This window comes from Echeneis naucrates, chromosome 1, assembly GCF_900963305.1.
Source record: "Echeneis naucrates chromosome 1, fEcheNa1.1, whole genome shotgun sequence".
Lineage (NCBI taxonomy): Eukaryota > Metazoa > Chordata > Actinopteri > Carangiformes > Echeneidae > Echeneis > Echeneis naucrates.
Window position 1 is genome coordinate 22436686 of NC_042511.1, and position 20390 is coordinate 22457075.

General features: G+C 39.8%; 2 protein-coding genes across 3 annotated transcripts; one reads left to right on the top strand and one right to left on the bottom strand.

Moving 5' to 3' along the window:
• Positions 1-609: 609 nt before the first annotated feature.
• Positions 610-10599, top strand: tmem192 (transmembrane protein 192). Of its 2 annotated transcripts, none has more exons than XM_029512477.1 (6): positions 610-742; positions 1485-1640; positions 2393-2654; positions 2743-2865; positions 8412-8517; positions 9112-10599. In XM_029512477.1, the coding sequence occupies exons 1-6, from the start codon at positions 713-715 to the stop codon at positions 9224-9226; spliced, it is 792 nt and encodes a 263-aa protein (XP_029368337.1). In that variant the 5' UTR covers positions 610-712; the 3' UTR covers positions 9227-10599. The 2 variants fall into 2 exon arrangements, with proteins under 2 accessions (XP_029368337.1, XP_029368346.1); XM_029512486.1 differs by having other exon boundaries at positions 611-742; positions 1488-1640.
• A 634-nt stretch (positions 10600-11233) lies between these two features.
• On the bottom strand, positions 11234-12988 carry apela (apelin receptor early endogenous ligand). Its single transcript, XM_029501103.1, has 2 exons — positions 12913-12988; positions 11234-11322 (listed from the first exon to the last, which is right to left on the bottom strand). Exons 1-2 carry the CDS (start codon positions 12986-12988, stop codon positions 11234-11236), a joined length of 165 nt encoding a protein of 54 aa, XP_029356963.1.
• Positions 12989-20390: the final 7402 nt, after the last annotated feature.

The following is a 20390-nucleotide window of genomic DNA, read 5'->3' on the forward strand; positions in this document are numbered from 1 at the left end:
TACTCGATAAATGATGTTTGAGTCAGAACATTTGTGACAGTAGCTGCCATTTTACTTTCCTTTTATTTCCTCGACATAACGTTTGTTATAAGTTGGTCTTACACAAATAAAAAATGAGTTTCACTGAATCACATTGGAGAAGTGTTTCTGTTTTTCTCCTTGGTTTTTGTTGTTGCTGTTGCTCAGGCGGAACCATTATGCTCGGAACAAAAAAGACTGGGGCCAGAGAAGAATGAAACTGACTTTGTATAATTGGAAAACATCCAACTGGTATGTGTGACATCTGTAAACAGGCTGAAACAATAGAACATGCTATTATTTATTTGTAGAAGTTATATCCAGGAAATACTGAGCATTTTGACAGGGATGGGAAAAGTTGGACTAATAGGGACGGATCTTAAAAGTATTCTTGAGTGTGGGAAGAGAGGGCAAGCTCGGAGAAATTTATTTGAATTTATTTTAAGAACTTGATTGATAAAGAGAATCTAAAAATAGATATAATTAGTACCAGTAGGAGGCAGTAATGTAACTAATAGGATGGCAGCTGCCTTAAAACCTCAAAAAAGAGGAAGAAGAGTGAAACCGGAAGTTTACAAATATTAGCCTTCCCGCCCCCTTCACAGATAGTCTGTTAATCATGTGAGCTCTTGTATTTTTCCTGTTTTGTTTTGTTTTGTCTTGTTTTTTCAAAAAGTCGAGGTATCCAAACAAAATGGAGTCAAAGGCACGGTCACTGTACGGGGTAAGTCTAATTTACTGAAAACAGCCACTATTGAAAGTGAAAGGTCAGTTTGTTCTTTCGTTAGCTTCAGGAGCTAGTTGGAGCAGCTAAAAATGAGCACAAAGCATTAATGACGACTTAAATCTGTGTCCCTCTCGGTAGAGCAGTCATCTCTCACATACTATCACATTAACAGAATGTGAACATATCAAACACATATTAAATCTACAACTGTGGCCGGCTGTCTTGTGGTGTATCTGCTGTTTCACTGTTTGTTGTTTTAAGTCGAGCTTTTTCAGTTAATTTTCGTGCGCAAATGACAACTAGAAATGACTGCAGTGATTTATAACTACTTGTTTTTCTCAGATGACCTGATGTGGCTGCAGTTGATTATACTGCACAGTCCGCTGAACAGTTTTGATAGTTATTTGTTTTTACCTGTATCATAGTTGAAGATAATGTTATACTGAACCACGCAATAATCAGAAATGTTACTAAGTCCGCTCTGTTGTAAAATGCATTTGGCAAGAAGACCTCTGAACATATTTCAACATCTTCAACTTTAACACATAGACAACAGTGCCAACTGAAACTGAACATGATATAAATAATTATTCTGATTATAGTTATATATGATGTCTGGAAGAAGAACTGACAGTTGTGTAGGTGAAATGAATAAATGGTTGTTTGCTTGTGTCAGTTGTTTATCTTTCATGACGTCCTACTATCACACTTTAAAATCATAATATCGTGTTCCTTTCAGCAGGCTGGCACCTCAGCAGATATGACATGCAGTCTGGAAGAAGATGCTTTGGTGGATGGACCTTTAATCTCTGCTGACACCCTCCACTCTGCTATCAGGAGACAGTTTCAGACTGTACCAACACACTGTCATGCTGCCCTGCTGTCTCTGCTGCATGTATGATATGGAATCACTTGCTCACACAAAAATCACTTTGCACTAAAATTGGAATGGGTCTTTTTAATATCGATCTAACAATGAATTTATTAATCAAGACAAAAGATGATGGATAGATGGATAGTGAGAGTAAACTTTACTTGCTGCCTAAATGTATATTAAAACCTTGATTTGAATCCTTTTAGACTTTCTGACTTATGCAGCACATGTAAAGGCATTTGTGTAAGCCAGGGGTGTGTATGCAGCTCTCTCCCTGTGGCTTTCAGAAAATAATGTGAACAAATAATGGCTATTCAAGTTAAAAAAAAAAAAATATCATATTTAGTGATTTCTTTCAAAGTCATAGTTATGATTCTGGAGATTTAGTTGATCTTATGACATTGAAAGAAAGCCCTTTTTTTTTCATAGTTTGTCGATCAAAATATGCATCCCATCTTGCTTGCGTCACCTGTTGCTGAAAGGCTGATGACTTATTTTGTGCTTGTGACCCCCTGTAAGCTAAACATGGATGCATCCAAAAAAAGAATAGCTTCCGAGGAAAATAGAGTTCTCTCATTTCATAAATGCATCAAAAAAAATGTAATGAAACTATCTTCATCAAACGGTTATATAGGTATGTTTTATTTGATGGGACCCCCCCTTCTACTTCATCTGGTTACTCAGTCTTTTTATTTTCTGTCTATCCAAATAGTTGATGTATTTACAAGTCTGATTCATTTGTCTGATTCCCACTTGTCTCTTCTTCTTTTCAGATTGTGTTTGTTGTGTTGTCAATGTGTGTGTCTGTGCTATGTGTACTGAAATGTGGCCAGGTGGAGGTGTGTGCGAGGGTTTTGTTTAACGTATCAGGTGACAGTGTGATTGTGTTTGGGAAGGTGTGTTTATGGGTGCTGGTTTTAGTGTTCACTCACTGTGTGCAGCACCATCACAGTCAAGCCAGAAGGAGAGGATACCTGCGATTCTACAGAGACATGCGGGGACTCGATTACGTGCCACTCACAGTTCACTCTACAGGTACAACCACACCTAAGGCTCAGGCTGAGGCCTGCTTTCTCCACAAGATGGCAGTAATGCTACAGGTAGAATATGTCTTGTGTTGCAGGGAATGTTTTGCTGTTGGTTGTTCTGGCTGCTAGATTATCAACACAAGTGCAGTCTTATATGGTGCTGTGTATCCTGGGGCTGGAACTCTTGGTGGGAGTGCCATGTCTGCTCTATTACACAGGTAAACTCTTCTCGGTTGTCATTTGTTTTGTCGTGACAGGTAGACAGTGAATTTTACCACATTAAATATTTTATACTAGCTTTTATTCTGTTTTATGAAGTCCCTCAAGTTTGTTATTATTCATGTACATGCCTTTACAACCAAACCATAAACTCCTTTTGTCCACCTCATCAAGGCAGACATCCGCAAACAAGCATCCATGCACCCATTCAGTTTCCCAGCTCCACCCTGACACCCCCTTTGTCTGTGAACAGAGTCATTTGATAACTTGGACTAATACAGTTATGCTCCCCTACTCTGCTTGCAATATCCCTGTGCTGACTTAGATGTTCAGATGTTTTTGATACCTTTGTGAAGTCGCTTCATTATAAGCACCAACTGTTTCTGTCTTAGTGCTGCACCATCATTAATGCTCAGACCCCCGTATAGATGTGGGTGGTAATATCAGTAGTGATATATATGGAGAGACACACCCTACAGATTACATTACACTCAAACACATACTACCCCCACTGTCAATCTAAATGCATTCGCATAACAATACCTACCCTGCCCTTTTCAGACTCGACAGCATGACAATCAACCATTCAGCTCTCTGTCCTCCCTCCTTCAATCTCTCCCCCTCTGTCTGCTGAGCTGCGTTTTTTTTTTTTTTTTTTTTTTTTTTTTTTTTTTTGGCCTCGAAGCCTCAAATACAAACACCATGATACCATGATACAACCGGATGATACTGTTGTCTTTTATTTTGTTTTTCCTCTGAGCTCAAACCATCTGTTAATACTATGCAGCCCACAGCCCAGTGTTTCGGTACTTTTATTGAAATGGCCTTAGGCTGCAAGAGCATATTGGAACCATTCACATGATTTGTTGTAAAAAAAAAAAAAAAACAAAGTCACAGTAACTGGGAGAATAAATGATCCAAAAGCATGTGGGGAGCAGTGAAATCCATTTTCTCCAGGTTAATCACATTTTTGCATTGATTGCTGCAAGAATTTCGTATTTTAAAGGCTTTGTATTAAATCAGGCTCGTATTTATACGGACAGTTAATGACAAAGACAGATACTCTAACTTATTAACTGCATAGAACCGTTGTCATATCACATCCAGCTACACTATAGTAGCATCTAAACCTTTTTCCTTTAATTGCTCAGCACTAACAAAAGCAAAGTAGGATGTTTTACACCCGCTGGATAAGTTAATTAGGATAAAGGGATGTTTACAGCAACATGTTGTAGAGATCACATTCAGTACTGAGAATAAAATTAATCTCTTAAGTTTCCCAATTCATATTAGGGACTTTTCCTTGAAAACTGCTGTAAAGCAGCAATGACTTGTAATGTGATTCATTTTCATGCAGTACATCATGTCTGAAAAGGGCAGACCAACTTCACAGCATGTGAGGTGTCACCGTTTTTATTTGAAGCATGCCCACAGAACACATTGAAAATTACAAATGTCTCCACCAGCATACTTCTTGGCATTATCCAATTTAAAGCCGTTTAATTTGTGCTGGTTGAAGCTCAGAATCCAGTTGCAGACCACTCAAAAACTTTGGAAAACCTCCTTTGACATTGTAACTACTTTGCACGATCCCTTGTTTCTTCCAAATTTAAATGGTGCATTTAACTCAAAAAAAAAAAAAAAAAACATAACAGAAAGAAGACTCACTTGATGAGAAAATCGATTACAGATCTCCTGACATAACTAAGTACACACTGAAATCATTCTTAAGCTGTGCTAATCAAAATGTTTCACTCTTTTTTTTTTTTTTTTTTTTTTTTACAACTGCTAGTTTTAAGATATGATTGATTTGCAAAGGTTGGATAATATAACAAAGAACAAAGTTTAGCAGGAAAAAAAAACAAGCTGGATTAAAATTTGAATGTAAAAAATAGAACTTTGGGTATCATATTGGCAGCAGTGGCCAAAAGGATTTCAGAAATAACTGTGACAACTCTCTTGTCTTATTTTCATTATCTTGGGTCAAATTTGTGCATTTGTTAGAAATAGTAGAGACAACCAGACATGAGGAAGATAAGAGATGCAACAACGGTCCTCGGTTGGACTCGAACTTGACGTTTAAGGACTCTGGGTCAGCATCCTAACTGCTAACACACAGGGCTTCGTGACTGTGGAACAGTTCTTACTTATTAGTTATGTTTTTGCTTGTTTTTTAGAAAGCAAATTTGTACAGTGCAATGTTTAAAAATGCCATGGCAGGTTAAAACAGCTATGAACTTGATAAATGAGGAGTAAATATTAGTATATTGCCCTGAGTGTTTGGTCAGGGTTATAACGGCCTTCCTGTCAGTGTGTTAAGGAAAACTGCTGTTAAAGATGATCTATCAGAGGATATTGATATTGAAGAATGTGTATTGAAAGGAAATCCATATTAAAGGTGTGTTTGGCAGCTGAAGGGCACAGATAGTAGAAGGAGATACCACAGGACCAAGGAGAGAAGATAAGAGGCATTAGGATTTAACCTAGCCAAGAGGGTAGCTCTGAGCCCACTCCACCCAAACACAAGGAGACACACACACACGCACACACACACACATTGTCCCTGTGTTTACAGTGAGTGTGAGCCAGTGTGTGAAGGGGCATCTCTGTTCACCCGTTGCATTCCTGCTCAGATCAGTGCACTCAGGCACGACGGAAACTGAGCGACGCCTTATAGCGCAAACTTTTTAAATGGCAAACAAACTCACACTCTGACTGTGACAGAGTCGAGTCAAGAGAGATCATGAAAAGAAAAGAAAAACTCACAGAGATGACAGTAAGGGAAAGATATAAAGCCTGCAGCTATAAGGTTCATACAGGAAGGCCTCGTTCCACTTCTCTTTGAAGTGCAGGCTGATTGTGTTTGTGTGTGTGTGTGTGTGTGTGTGTGTGTCTTTGAGGTTTTCTGTATGTTTCTGCCTCTCTCATTTTAACATGAATACACTCTCCTCTCTAGACCTGCATGCACATCAAAGCCATGCCTTGGCCTTCAAAGGCTAAACTTAGAATACATCTCTCTCCTCTGCTGGTCAGAACTTAGTGTAAGCACTGCAGGGCACAAGGTCCCCACACACACACAGACACACACACACAGACACACACACACACACACACACACAGACTCCCAGACTCGCACACAAATACAGATACCTGCAGTATACCTCTCTGTTACACACAAAACAACGCATCAACTGCGTGATGTTGGACTGTCGATAAAGTCGACAGAGTTGTTCAGTTTATGTTTGATGAGGCACAGTAGATATAATCTTTAGTCCATCAACACATCACTATACCTGGATGACAAAACTTCTGCCAAGGAGGTTTTGCCCACATTGGTGCCTTCATTTAAGCCACAATCGAGTTTGAATAGTCAGATTTCTTTGAAACCAGTCAGTTTTTACATTGTATAAGTATTATACATACATACATTATACATATCCCCTGTTTCAAAAAACTTGAAGAAAAAGACTCATCTGTAATAAATTAGCTCTAATGGGTTTACTGCTGTAAACCCATAGTTAATAACTCATTCTCATTCTGCTTGTACTTATTAGAGAAACCTGTTCCTGAAAAAAAGTTGATCAATGCCAGACCTATATGAAGCTGTCACGGTTGTGGTGCAGGATATTAGTATTTCACACCAACGACCTAGACAGTTCTCCTGATGTCTTTTCCTGCAGTTTGAAATGTGAAACAGAGCCAATTAAGGCCAGTTCACCATTAAATGAGTTACTATGCACTGAAGGTACCAGAGTTCTATGTGTGGATAAGTAAGTTATCAACGATTTTCTTCGTTGAGTACACACACTTGCTTGCAGTTTTTAAGCGCCAACTTCGTTACAAAAAATTGACTACTTCTTTTTTTTTATCTATTTGGGTCGGAATTTCTAAAGTTGCGTCAGTCATTGCTGAAGCTAATAATAATCCTGAGCTTGAGCTTGAGTATCCCCACAGGTTTGTGAACGCTTCATCTTTGGAGTCACATAGGTCTTTGAAGTAAAAGGTGATTTATTCTGCTCTGTTGAAAACTGAACATCAGGCGCTGTGGTCATAGGGATCCATTTTCCTTCAACCTCTTTGATTTTCAGTGCAGCTTTTCTGTGTGCTGCCATCGCTGTTAGCACCTCTGGGCTCTCACTCTTGCCACCTAGAGATGTGCACCTCTGGATGGGTGACTGAAGCTCGTCAGATCAGATTAGACCAGGTCTGAGCACTGTCCAGTCGTGTGGGTGTCTCCAACAGGAACGTGTGAAATGTGTCACTTCCTTTACACGGCTCCTTCTATGTATTCATCCATCTGTCTTGGTACCTCAGTCTGTTTTTGCCCCCCTGCTGTAATGTGCCAAACTCCATAGACACTGACCTGAGCTGAACATCCTTCCTGATCACACTTATGTTAATGCATAAATCTGCAACTGTTACTTTGCCATCAAACATAGTTAGACTAGAAAAGTAAAAGAAATGCTGAATCCTGATCATTTCCCAAGTAAATTGCATTATTATGTGCTTATATAACAAGTATACAAATGAAATTTGCTAAAATGTCACAATATATAAAATGCTCTTCTTACCAAAAGCTCAATACAACAACATTGGTGAGAGCAAGTAAAATTTAAGAAGTTAAAGGAACGCTAAAATAACTTCCCCAGACAGTTATATACAGTAAACAGTTTAGTGTAAATGATTTAATCAAAATGTATCAATGTGTCCATTTGTGTCTTTTATTGAAATGACCATAATTGTATGGGGGAACTGGTTGTATTCTGGCCCCGTAGTATTCCGTAGTAAATATTTGACACCAATTTGCCGCTGTGTTGTTCTCTGCAACAAACAATGAACAAATATAAACTAATCGTCACTGTTCTCTCCACCACACCAGTTTCTCTGCCACTCTGGAATGTCTTTTTCTCACACATGCTCGCTTTCTATCTTTATTTACACACACACACACACACACACATACACACACTGATTCAGGGCCTCATTATGCAGGAATGTGCAGTATTTCTTTGGATTGAGTGTGACTGTGGATACTGAGATGCTGCACTGTAGCAAAGTAAAGATAGGGCTCTTTAGAACCTCCCTGACAATTTCCTCCGGCTAATGACACTCAGTCTTATCAATACTCATGCTGCTCCCCCCTTCGCCTTTCTTCACCCACTTAGCCTGCATCCACACACACATACCATAGCCTTATCTCCATTCAAACTGTGGTAACATTCATCCCATATTTTAGCTCTGGCTCCTCTAACTGCAATGTATCCTCCACTCTCACACCTTGTTGTCAAACCCCACCCCATGTGTAAAGGTGTATGTTTAGGGTGTGAGAATTAGAGGCTTGAGTGCAGGATATGACAGCCCATAAGGACTAAGTGCAGGATATAACAGGCTGTGTGTGTTTAGGAGAGGGATGGAAAACGGCAACAAAAAAAGAAAAAAGTTTCTCACCTGATAATTGTTTTGTAGGAAAAGCTCTCACTGCTCAATAATGTCTGTGTGTCTGTGTGTATGTCTGTATGTAACTTGATGTTTTGTTTGTTTCTAGTCAAAGTGAGACGGTTCAACAGGGAGCGAGCTGCACCAGATGTGAGCCAAGAAGAGTATTCACACAGCTACAGTGTCACAAGTCTGCCGACTGAGACCGGCTTCAGGTAGACATATTTCACTCAGCCACACCCCAGGTCCTCTCAGGGCCCTTCCAGACATTTACCGTGATGAATAAAGCTGCTGGAAAATTGCCATGGTGGTCTCATGGTCTGATAAACCTGTGACTTACCCCCTCTGCAAGTCTGCAACAGAACTTGTGACGAACTTAAATGTTGTCACATGGAGAAATGTAGTGCTTAGTCCTTCTGGAAAGAACTCATCAAGCTTACTCATGGCTAAAGAAAATAAATTTGATTTCACAAACAAGGAAATACTTTTTAAGTGATGAAGTATTTGTTTTTCGTGCCAGATTCATCCAAAAAAAGATTGTCATTCATTTTTTCCTTTTGTTAAAGCAAAAAGAATTCACAGCATTCATCTAACCAACCTTTTCCTTTTGCCAAAATCTAAAATTGTGTTGTTACAGTTTAAATATGAGTAAAGCACCTTCTATTCTCACTCACCAGACACAACATATTCTCGTCCATAGTGCTCCTATGACCCATAAACGTCCTATGCTTATCTCTAATGAGACAGATCAAGACTGCAGTGTGACTTCTCTGTAAACAGAGCATGTGTGCGCTGTTTGTGTGTCACAGAGAGGGCTCCAGTCTGGAGGAGGTGGTGGAGAAGCAGGCTGACCTGATAGAGTACCTGAAACAGCACAACACCTTGTTGAGCAAGAGGCTACTCAACCTCACAGCACAGCACTGACCAACATCGTCAGGCTTCACAGAAAAACATCACACTGCAAAAAGGGCCTGCTCATTTTAACACTGTGGTAGGAGACCTCTGTACAAGGAAGGACTAAAGCCACGAGAAACACTGGAAAGACTTAAGTAAGCAAATGGACAGGCTGAGCCAGGAGGCCATCTCACCAGAGATGGACAGATAACGGAGGAGGTGAGCTGAAAGTGCATGGTCGAAGAGAAGTGGGAGGGGGGAGTCATGGGTCACAGATCAGAAGTGGGGGGTTTTATCGCTCTTTTATGACCCCCAATGACCTGTGTATGCTGCCGCTTGTGATACTGTGAGAGGAACAGAGGGTTTGAAATAGTTTTAGACATTATCTGCACTTTGGAGGACTGAAAGAGCCGGAGATATGCAGGAGAGTTGTTACTTTTCATGGTCAAATAGGAGCAAGAGATCAAATAAGGAAACTTTTCTTTAACTGGAATTTTTTAAATATATGTAACGTGTGCAAATGTGCTATTTGGTGATTTATTTTTTTTTTCTATTCATCCAATCAATACATTTGTGTTTTTGTGATCAGATTCCAATAAATCTTGTATCATTGTGTGTTAAAACTTTTCAAAGTGACACTTCTGTGATACCCAAGTCGGTGGCTTCTGTTTTGAAAAGTGTTAATCTTGTATAATGTACTGTAAAAGTGAAAAGAGCTCAAGCAACAGAAACACTGCTTCGTCAACATAAGTTGGTGGGAGTATGTTAACAAAATATCGGGGTTGTCATCAGAACCCTTGGTGTTTGTTCCCCATTGTGATTCCTTTATGCTCTGGCATCCGTAACTCCACAGGGAACACGGCCTTTACGACTTTTTTCCCATGCAGCTTCTGCTAGGAGTTATCTGGGGTACCACAGGTATCAGGATCAGTGTTTGAGCAGAGATAGGGACATGTGTTTTTCAGTTTGTGTTAAAAGTAACCCAAATTTAAATTAAGTCTTTTTTAAAAGCTTATTCTTGCTAAACATAATCTGTTATCTTCAAAACTGTCACATTTAATTGGATCTGTATTCTGTTATTTCATTTCTCTCTCACTCACACACACACACAGAATCTCAAAATACATTCATACTTTTTTTTAATTAAAACATTAAAATTGTAATTCAATAAACATTTGAAGTGCATACATGCAATATATAAACACTTTTTTAGGAATACTATGTGGGTGCTGTTTTCAGCTCTTTGGTCTGTAGCTTTTCAGTCAAGTCTAAGTTACTTGAAGATCTCTGTCTTAGTTCTTTCTCCCTTATCTGTGCCAGTAATATTTGCTTTTAAAGACAGGTTGTGAGAAAGTTCCTATAACTGGAGAGTCTTAGATCTGTGACCAAAAAAAAAAAAAAAACAACAAAAAACTGCCATATAATAGCATGCCATGGTTTACATTTTCTTACTTATTCTTTGTAATGAAAAGTCAGTCACTCAAAATCTGAAGTTGCTTGTTTCTCTGCTGTTGGTTGTGTATATGTTAACCCCTACATATACATAGTATACACAGTCTCTGGGTGGCATATCAGCAGTGTCCCATAGTTTTCTTCCTCTTCTGTCCGTGTCTTGGCGCTGGAATCCATCCGAGATGTTTGGGCCACACAGTAGTTGCTTCATATTCTCCATAAGTCACTCTCCTTGTGATTCCACCTGTAGCAGAGAAACAATTAGTGTTTAGCTAAATGGACCTCAAGGTTAGCTGAAGCAACTAAGTATGCAGAAGAGTTCAAATTAAAGCTGAAATCCCCCCTTTGTGTCGTCACACACTCCTCCTGGCACTAAAGCCTTCCTCCTCATCGTTAGTGAGATTTATGTCTGAGCCCTTTCCCCCTGCACTCCTGTTCTGCGTGAATACACACCTCTGCCACTAATCACACACACCTCCTTAAGTGCCACTTGCCAGCTCTAACTTGGTGTTGTTGCACATATCATAAAGCTCAGGCCGTATCCTTGGTTTAGGCAGAAACACATGTCGGAGGGCAGGTCTTACCTTAGGGGAAGGGTACTCTGGAGTGAAGAGGCAGACAGCGCCTGTGTAGGCAGTGGTGTCTGTGGTATTTTTTCCTCAGGTTTAAGAAATCTGAAATCAAAAAATGTCTTCATTAAAACGCGCAGACTTAAACCGCTGGATAGACATACTTCTAAACAACTGTGTGGAAATCAAATACATCCCCAACTCCATTGTTTGCAGGTGTTAAAAAAAAAAAAAAAAAAAAATCACTGAACTAAGATTTATGTCTGCAGCTGGACCCCTGTCACTGACCAGACCTGATTAATTCCTGATGGTGGATACGATAGTCGGCTTAGTCTGAACTTTATAGCACAAAAAATACCTCCCTCGATTTCCAAGTTTCCAAATTTGGCTCATTTTGGCACCAACACTGCCCATTATGGTTCAACTTTTCCTCTTTCTACACTGGAAAAGCCCCCCTTTCTTTATTGTTATGGTCCATTTACCAACAGCAGGGCGACCCCCTTCTAATAAACCGGGACACACAGACCTAACACATGATTATTTTTAAACGTCCCTAATAAATCCACTTTGACTCCCGTGGTTCTCAGGCAGCCAGCCAAGCCCAGGAAGAGATAAAGTACCAGATGACTTTATGACCCCCCCTCCACGCCTGGAGGAAGGCTTCTTTGCTCTTGGCACCGCTCCTCCATGTCATGTTAATAGAGCTCCAGTATTTGCATGGCGTTTTAACACCGCGGTTAACAAAAGCGCGCCGGCGCGCCTTCCAGCCGCGGACAAAGGGACTCGCTGGGGCAGCCGTGCGCTCCCCGGCGGCGCTCCGCTTCATCTCCCCCCCCCCTCCTCTTCCTCCCTCCATCACAGCACGGACATCAGCCTCAGCTGTTATTTGTCTCCGGGGGGGCCGAAGAGCACGCAAACTCAGACCGGCCAGGATTTGCGCAAAAAGCGCACCTGCTGCGGCGGAGAGAAAAATCTGGCTCAGTCGAGTCTATCTGAGCGGGTTTGTTCCTCTGTCCCAGATCAGGGGTTGACTCTGAATTTTTTTTTATTAATTTAATTAGTTTATTAAAATCTACAAATTTAGAAGAGTTTTTGTTGATAGAAATTAAACATTCTGTTAACAATTGTGCATTTTTTGGGGTATCAAGTTAAAAACATTTCTCAATTCCAGTCCCTAATTCGGTTGAGTGTTTATTGTACTGGGCTGCTATTTTCCAAAGAGCCAAACTCTGACGGTGTTGAGTGTCCTTTTTACGATGTATTAATGAAATTGGCACGCGGCACATTGGAGTCGGATCCAATCGGCCAACGTTTCGACGTAATGTGGCGTTTTCGCCTTGCTTCGATAAAAATGTGTGTAGTTTGGGTAGTTGGTTGTAATCAGGGTGGTGAATTTTTACCCGTTTGTTTAACCAGCTGATTAAAATAACAAGAATTAAGAAATTGCTGTTGCTACGGTTACAACCATTTCCTTGGTAACGCGCTGACCGAGCAGGAAATAAGAAATAAGAAAACTGGTGTTTTTATTTGAACATTTACTCTCTTTTAGGAAAGAGAGGTGGCAGTAAGTTGAAGCTGTGTGCGGATTTACCAACACCAGTTCTCGGCTCATTTTGAACCGCCATGTGATCTGCACGGTAGAAAACACCTGGCGGCCATTAAGCAGACCTGGATGGTAAATTATGGGATGCTCACCTGGTCTGGCAGAGGACACCGGCACCACAACAGCTGCAAGCAGCAGGAGCAAGTAGAACCAGCTGAAGATCCTCATGGTGTGATTTTTGGTAAGCTTCGGTTTTCCCCCAGAGTCCCTCTGCCCCCCTTTCTCCTGTCTTTGAGTCCAGAAGGGTCCACCACAGGGAGAATCCAGATTACAGCAGTCCCCCTTTCTTTGTCAGGCTCCTCTCGGGATCATCAGTATGTCCTTGAGGAATGTGAGTGTCCAGAGAGAGTGTGATTGTCTCTGTGTCTGAGAGCAAAGTGACAAAGGTGCCTCTCCCCCCATTCTGCTTTATATACCTTTTAGAGGGGGGATACCCCCCCATGGAGGGGTGTAGCTCCCACAGCCGCCCCCACCCCAGTCCTTGACACACACACACACACACACACACACACACTGCAGCATTGCACATATTGACCCCACATGTAGAGGGTAATTCAAGTGACAGGAAGCTCCCTCTGTTGCCACCAACCGCTCCCTGAACACTCACTCTCTTACTGAATTTTACTTTTGCATGGTGAATGAGTTGCCAACTGTAAGTCCTAACCCTAACCCGTAGAAATGATTGAGCATTGGAGTGATGATTTAAGAGGCTGTAGTTGAAGATAGCCGGTCCCTGAAGGAGCAGATCGCCCCTCCTTCAGTCGTCCCCTACCCCCACACCGAGGACACACACATCTGGGGCTTTTGGGTGGGGGGGGGTTGTAGTGGGGCAGGGGACCTGCTTCAGTGAAACTTAGAGATGCACTGAACTAATGATAACCTGACTGTCTGTCGGTCCATTTACTGTTATCATGAGTTTTGATCATTGTTTTGTTGTTGTTTTTCTCATCAGGTGTCAGTTGAGTGAATAAAACTTTTGAGTTTCCTCAACACAATCGTTTTTTAAGACAGTGTTTTCTTCAGCTCAGTTAGTTTGGTCCATGTTTTCATTTACTCTCTGGATGCAGGATATCTCACTTGACTACTTTTTCTTGGACTCAAATCCCTCATCAGTTTTATTTGTCTTGATAGTTTACTCTCCAGTCACAAATCTAACTCTGTGCATAAACATTTTTGGTGGAGTAGAAGCTCTGCATCTCTGTTACCAAGAGTAGCAATTGAAAGTAGAGAAATATGTGAAGTATTTTGGACTAAGCTGGCATGTAGTGGTTTATTCATTGAATGGTTAGAAAGCTCCTGATTTGTAAAAAAAGGAAAATGTCTCCTATCGTGTTTAGCTAAAGTTGTTACAAAGCTGCTTGTTTGAATCAATTTTTAACCTTTGAAAATCTTTTTTTTTCCCAATAAAATAAGGGTTCTCATAGAAATAGTGCAATAAATCTAAATCTGAAATAAGAATGTTCTAATACAAAAATTCTAGTATTGTATCTGATGATTTATTAAAAACTACTCAGGCAATACCCAGCCCGACTTTTCATGAAGGTTGCCAGTTGGTGATATAACAGGGGATTTATTTATTTATTTTTTATGTTTTTTTTTTTTTTTTGCAGCAGGTAACCCACTTCATGTGGCATAAGCTCTGCAGCCAGTGGTTTTGCAAAGTGTGGGGACTCATTAGTGTGTCTGCTTACAGCCGTCTCTGAGACTCTCCATTCAGCACGCAGCTAATGAATTAACACATTAAGATGAAATGTCAGCCATTACATGTGAATGAGGATTAGAGAAGCAGCAGGATACTAATGGACCACAGGGCTAAAAATGGTTGCAGAGACTTTGAACAAGCATCTGGATCATCAGCTCTCTTATCCTTAAAAATAGCCAAAAGACGCCTGAATCTTAATTTGTGAGTTTTTTGGTGGAATGTGTGAATGTGTCAGTATCATTTTGTCTTTAGAAATGTTGTCTTTATTGCTTTATGGTGTTTGCAAAAATGTGCTGGAAATTACAGAGATTCCACGTGGATTTGGGGAACGTACAAACACACACAATCACATACACGCATTCATCCTGGCGCAAACACTAGGCTGAGGTATGTAGTTTGTTTCTCTGGCAAGTTGCACTTTGCATATCAGCTGCTATTGTCTTTTAAAAAACTTTTATTTTCCCTATTTGAATATGCTAATTTGGTTTCAATTGTCATTCAAAGCCACCTGGTATCCACTGCCCACTGACTCCTACCAAATTTCAAATTCTCTGTCTATTTCTTTCTCTCTGGCTCCAAAACAGAAAGAAGTGTGTTTTACCAAATTCTGCCCACCAGGTTTTCTGTGTCACTGATTCAAACGTGTTGTAATATTTGCTCTTCCTGTGGATTATACGTCTTTACAGGGATTACCTAGCCTGCTCAAACACTCCCCTGCGAGAGACGCACACACACACAGGGCAGCCGCCTATTAGTGCGCTTCAGTCCCTTGCCAGGGTTGCACTGCAGACTAACTGCTTTAGAGGTGAATATTGTATATGAAGCCACATTTCCGTCCCATATCAAACAAACTGCGTCTATCGTGGGTGAAAACATGTCAGCTACTGCGGAGATACAATACACGACTTTCCGTCATTGAGAAAGGGATAGTTAAAGTTTAGATTTGTTTATTTGTTATCCTCTGGTTTCCCAGAGCCCAGGTCTTCTCCTGGCTCTGTTCAACCAACAGTCCAAAACCAAATAATTAGCACTATAAACATAGTAAATAGAAAATATTCACATTTGGGAAGATGAAACTAAAGCATGCAGTGTGTATTCTTTTATTAATGAATTTACAATGAGAAAAATCTGAGAATTTTTTAAAATTGACTATTCAAGTTTTTTCTGATAGCTGCTGAAATGTATCAAAACAGCTTTCATTAGCTGATGTGCTGAAAACTGAACAGCTAAGTATGTAATTGCATAATAATTATAATCATAATTAATGATTTCAATGAAAGTAAGTAAAATTGATTGATTTCAGATTAACTCCTTGTGTGGTTGCCTGACTCCAAACAACATTTAACATTTAGAAAATGTTAAAATGTTAAAATGTCTCAGTGTACAGTTGGGAGAAGGGATGCCATGGGTATCGTGGAGCTGGTAGTTCTAACCTCTTGTAACCTCCACAGTTCTGTTTTATATATTTGTAAATTTAATGTCTCTGTTTTGGACTATCGATCCAAAAGATTTAAAATGTACACTTGAGATTGATCAGTGTTGACCAAGCATTCTTCCACTTGAGATATTTTCTTACTGGATTACTGGAATTGAAAATCAATTATGGCATGTAAGACATGAAAGTAGTTATTGTATCTGCTGTGTGTCAAGAAAGTTCATTTTTTACTATGATGATCACAAAGATACATGTCAGTCTATAAGTGGGATAGATAGATTCATCTGCTTTCCTTTTCCAGTCAGCTGATTTGGAATCAATACTGGATGCTACTGCCATGATACAGGTCATGCTCTTCCTTTACGACTACAGAGGAAGCTTCAGCTTCTCCTCCCCTGTTGAATTTTCACTTTCTTCTTCTCTCATCTTCTCTTGAAGAGGATCCCCTGATAAAGAACTTCCTCTTCGATAAACCTTGTTAAGGACAGTGGGTCATAAAGTTTCTTTTCCGCTCTGCTGAACATTATTGCATATAGATGTACGATTAACATGTGTAAATAGTTGCATAAAGTGCAAATGGATAGGAGAGAGACATTAAGTTTTTTTTTTTTTTTTATTATTATTATGTTACAAGCAGTCATCAGGTCAACTTAGACCCCACATGCAGTGAACGTATGTTTACAGAGGGATAGTAATGGATGTATTGAATAAGGCTGAGGCAAAATATATCCAGGACCCAGTTTTTCTATGTCAACCTCTACATTTGTTTATTTCATCTTTTAGGTAGTTGCCAGGTTGCCTTGATTTGGGGTGATACAGGGGATGGGCATATACTTCAGCAGTTACTTGGTCACAAGAATATAGCAGAATCCAAGTAGTATTTGGGGTATACAGTGAGCAGAGATTTTGTGAGCCGTGCTGTCTGAAATTTTTAGGGTGTTGTCCAGGGTCTGTGTGTGGGTATACAAGTGTTGATTGTGATCTGATGGGCCAGTTCAATGTCCATCGTTAGACTGATAGTGGGTCTCTTGTCATGCCAAAGGTCGTCACGTTAATGAGGGTCGCAGCCAGCCAGGGCTTAATTACTCTTAAGACTCTTTATCTCCAATTGCTCAATACAGATCACAATGGATGCACAAACTGTAGTGAACACCCAATACACACGCAAATAGTACCGATCATCTGGGCACATTACACTCCCTGAATCACTGCGCAAATAAGATTTTATCCTGCGATTTTGTGAAGAAGATGATTCATGGCAGTAGATAAACAGCCTGTTTTTCTGAAACCCCACCACCCCTCCGTGGTGGACACTAGACGGCTGGCTGTGGAGGAGTGACCGGGGGCTCGGGGGTCAAGGAGCAAACTCAACAGAGAGCAGCCTCAAACCCCCCCGAGGATGTCACCCCACAAGGTCTTTGGAGGCCAAAAGTCACTTGGTTTGTTAAATCCTAACCCAGACACAGTGGCTATGGACAGACAAAATCAGGCTTCTTTGCACTGTTTTGTGTCTCTGTGTGTTTGTATGTCTGCACCAATTAGTAGACACAACTTTTAAATTACACAAAGAAATGCATAAAGTCCTTTTTCTCATTTAACCCGGGTTCCATCCGTTTGGGACGAATTACAGATGTTTTAATGTAACTGTGTTGGCTTTCAGTCATTATCTTGACGTTGTCCTCAGTTTAGTTCATTTATAGCTGGCTTTCTCGTTTGCTCTTCTGAGAACTACACAATACAACGAAAACCCAACCGATATAACTCTGACTTCATGGCTTCTTCCCAGCTTTCTTGATGATCACTCTGTGCTTCCTTTTGAGGAGTTTTGATGTTCCTGCTTTATCGACATCTTTTTCTGAAAGAAAATATGCATGCAGTTTATAGTAGTAGAAAGGTTGACACTTTTCTGTGTGTATCTGATTACGGTTGACGTTTGGTACCTTGCTGAGCTCCTTCTGACTTGATACAGACTGAGGCCAGGCTGAAGAAGGAGAAAATGGTGAAGGCAATAATGATGAAGGTCAGTTCAAAGCCAGTGAATGGGAGGTCCATCTATACAACTTTATCACAAAAAGCAAAACCATACATTATGTAAGATCCTCACATTTAGACAGCAGATAATACATGTTGCAAATCACATTTTGTCATCATGCAGTTGTGTTGTTGCTTTCCATGCAAAATATTAAGTGGCAGTTCATACTCGTACCCAACGCAGTATGTCATATAATATTTTACATACTGAGCATAAACAGAATTAAGATTTTAATGATTGTCTGCACTTTACAGACATTTGCAGGTGTTTTTCCAGTCATACATAAGTCAACCCAATGCCATAGTCTGCATGTCTATTTACACATTTGAGATATACACATACCAGCTTTATGTTTGCGTATGCATAATGTGTGTACATTAAATATTTATAATTTTGCTACTGTACATGTAGAAACTGTCTTTTCATTTCAGTTTTCAAAACACTTAAATCTTGCCTGTGATTCATGGATGAGGAACTAGGCTGCTATGCACTATGGTGTGGCTCATATCAGGACTTGAATTCATAGTGAAAGTCTGAATTATTTCTATTTGACATCCCTATTCTTAGCACGACAACCATAGATTTGAGTTACATGTAAGAAAAATAGTATTTTCATAACGATACTGTTTACATACAGTTTGAGATGCGGTGTCTTATTACATCCACCAGGGGGCATTAAAACGGTTTTATTTCTAACTGTTGTCATATAAAAACTCATACTTCCTAGTCTGCCTACATTACTCTTTGTGGTACTGGGTTGTATCAACTTACTGTAGTAAGGATAAGTTTTTCCTTCAGTCTCCCATATATGTTGTTGCATAATCTTCAATTTATAACTAAATTTAAAAGTTTTGGAAGCTTTCAGCTTCAGTGACGTTCGTAGCAAAACCTCTAAACTTGAGGCAAAGTGGTTCACATGACGAGTCTGAACCGACACTCAAACACAGCCTCTGAAAACATTTGTACAAATTTGTTGAACTAAAGGGAAAGAGACTCGGGACTTTAACAGAAATTATGATGAGACCAAGTAACTATATCATGCTTGTTTTAAATAATACATCAACAGGCATCAATAATGTCGCAGACATGCAGTTTTATGTTGTGCCTGGCAGGCTGAATGAATCATAATAGCCAAACACAGATGGCCAGTGATTCACAGATTTCTGCCTCTGCCGATCTGTTCATTCACATAAGCTACACCCTCCAGAAGAATGATTCAGACCTCTCATTCCTGAGGAATAATATCAGAGCTCGTCCATATCCTGTCAGCAATCGTCTCCCAACTACATTGTCAAAAGCCTACCTGGAGCTGCAGTTTGAAATGTGTGATGACTGTTACAAAATTTCAAGAAGCATTCAAAAAGCAAGATCCAAAAAGGGTTAGCACAGTTAAGTGACAGTGAAGTTAAGAGTTACAAGGTTTTTGTACTTACTAGAAAAAGGATTGCAGCATATCCTCAGCATACTGACCGGTCAGTTTGTTAAAGTAGTTTTTTCTCCTTTTTTTTATTTGCAGTGTACAATAACTAGGCCACTCCTCTGTGCCTCCTCCTAGAAGCAAATTACAATGAAACCTGTAACAGTGTATACACACACACAGGCTGCTATGTAGACTTTGTTCTTGTAATTGCTAACACACTCACACTGCACATACAGTCCATGTGGCTTTTACTGATAGGTCCTCATAGTTCCTGGTTCTTCACGCTGTGACTCTCAACAGCAAACAATACATGGTGCAGTTTGTTATGAGCCTCATCTGGAGTCAAAAGATCTGCTCTTCACTAAGTCAGAAATATTTTTTCAAATCAACATGACCACCAATTTTTTTTTTACTGAAAGTTTTAAGAATAATCAATGAGAGAACTTTTTGTTGTAGTAGAAACAAAATCTTTAAAAGAAAACTCTTATGATGCCACATACAAAATAAATCACAGGTGAAGTAACCAAGGGTTGGATATGGATTTATTTATTTTTTTTTACTGAGCCAAAAGAATAAAAATAAAAAGAGTATACGTGACCTCAACTGGGTCCAAAGTTTTGGGCCTCTGGGTGTAGTAGCTTGTTAATGCCTGGAGGGATTTTCTTAATATTTTGCACAAACATTTACTTCGATTCAAGGATGGCAATAGAGGACTCACAATAGAGCTTTTACCCATGCCTTAAGATTATTATGCCAAAATTTAACACAAAATGATAATATTTTACACAACTTTGGACAAATATGTAATTTGAAACTACTCTTGTAATTGTAGTTTTCATCTTGCGTCTGTGTTTTGCAGGTGTGTTGTTCAGGTTAAAAACAGACATTCAAACATCAGGGTCCTTTGTTCCATCATTCCTTAGTTTGAGAGCATCATTTAATCACAAATCAGACAATGGAACAAATCTTACAAATGACAAA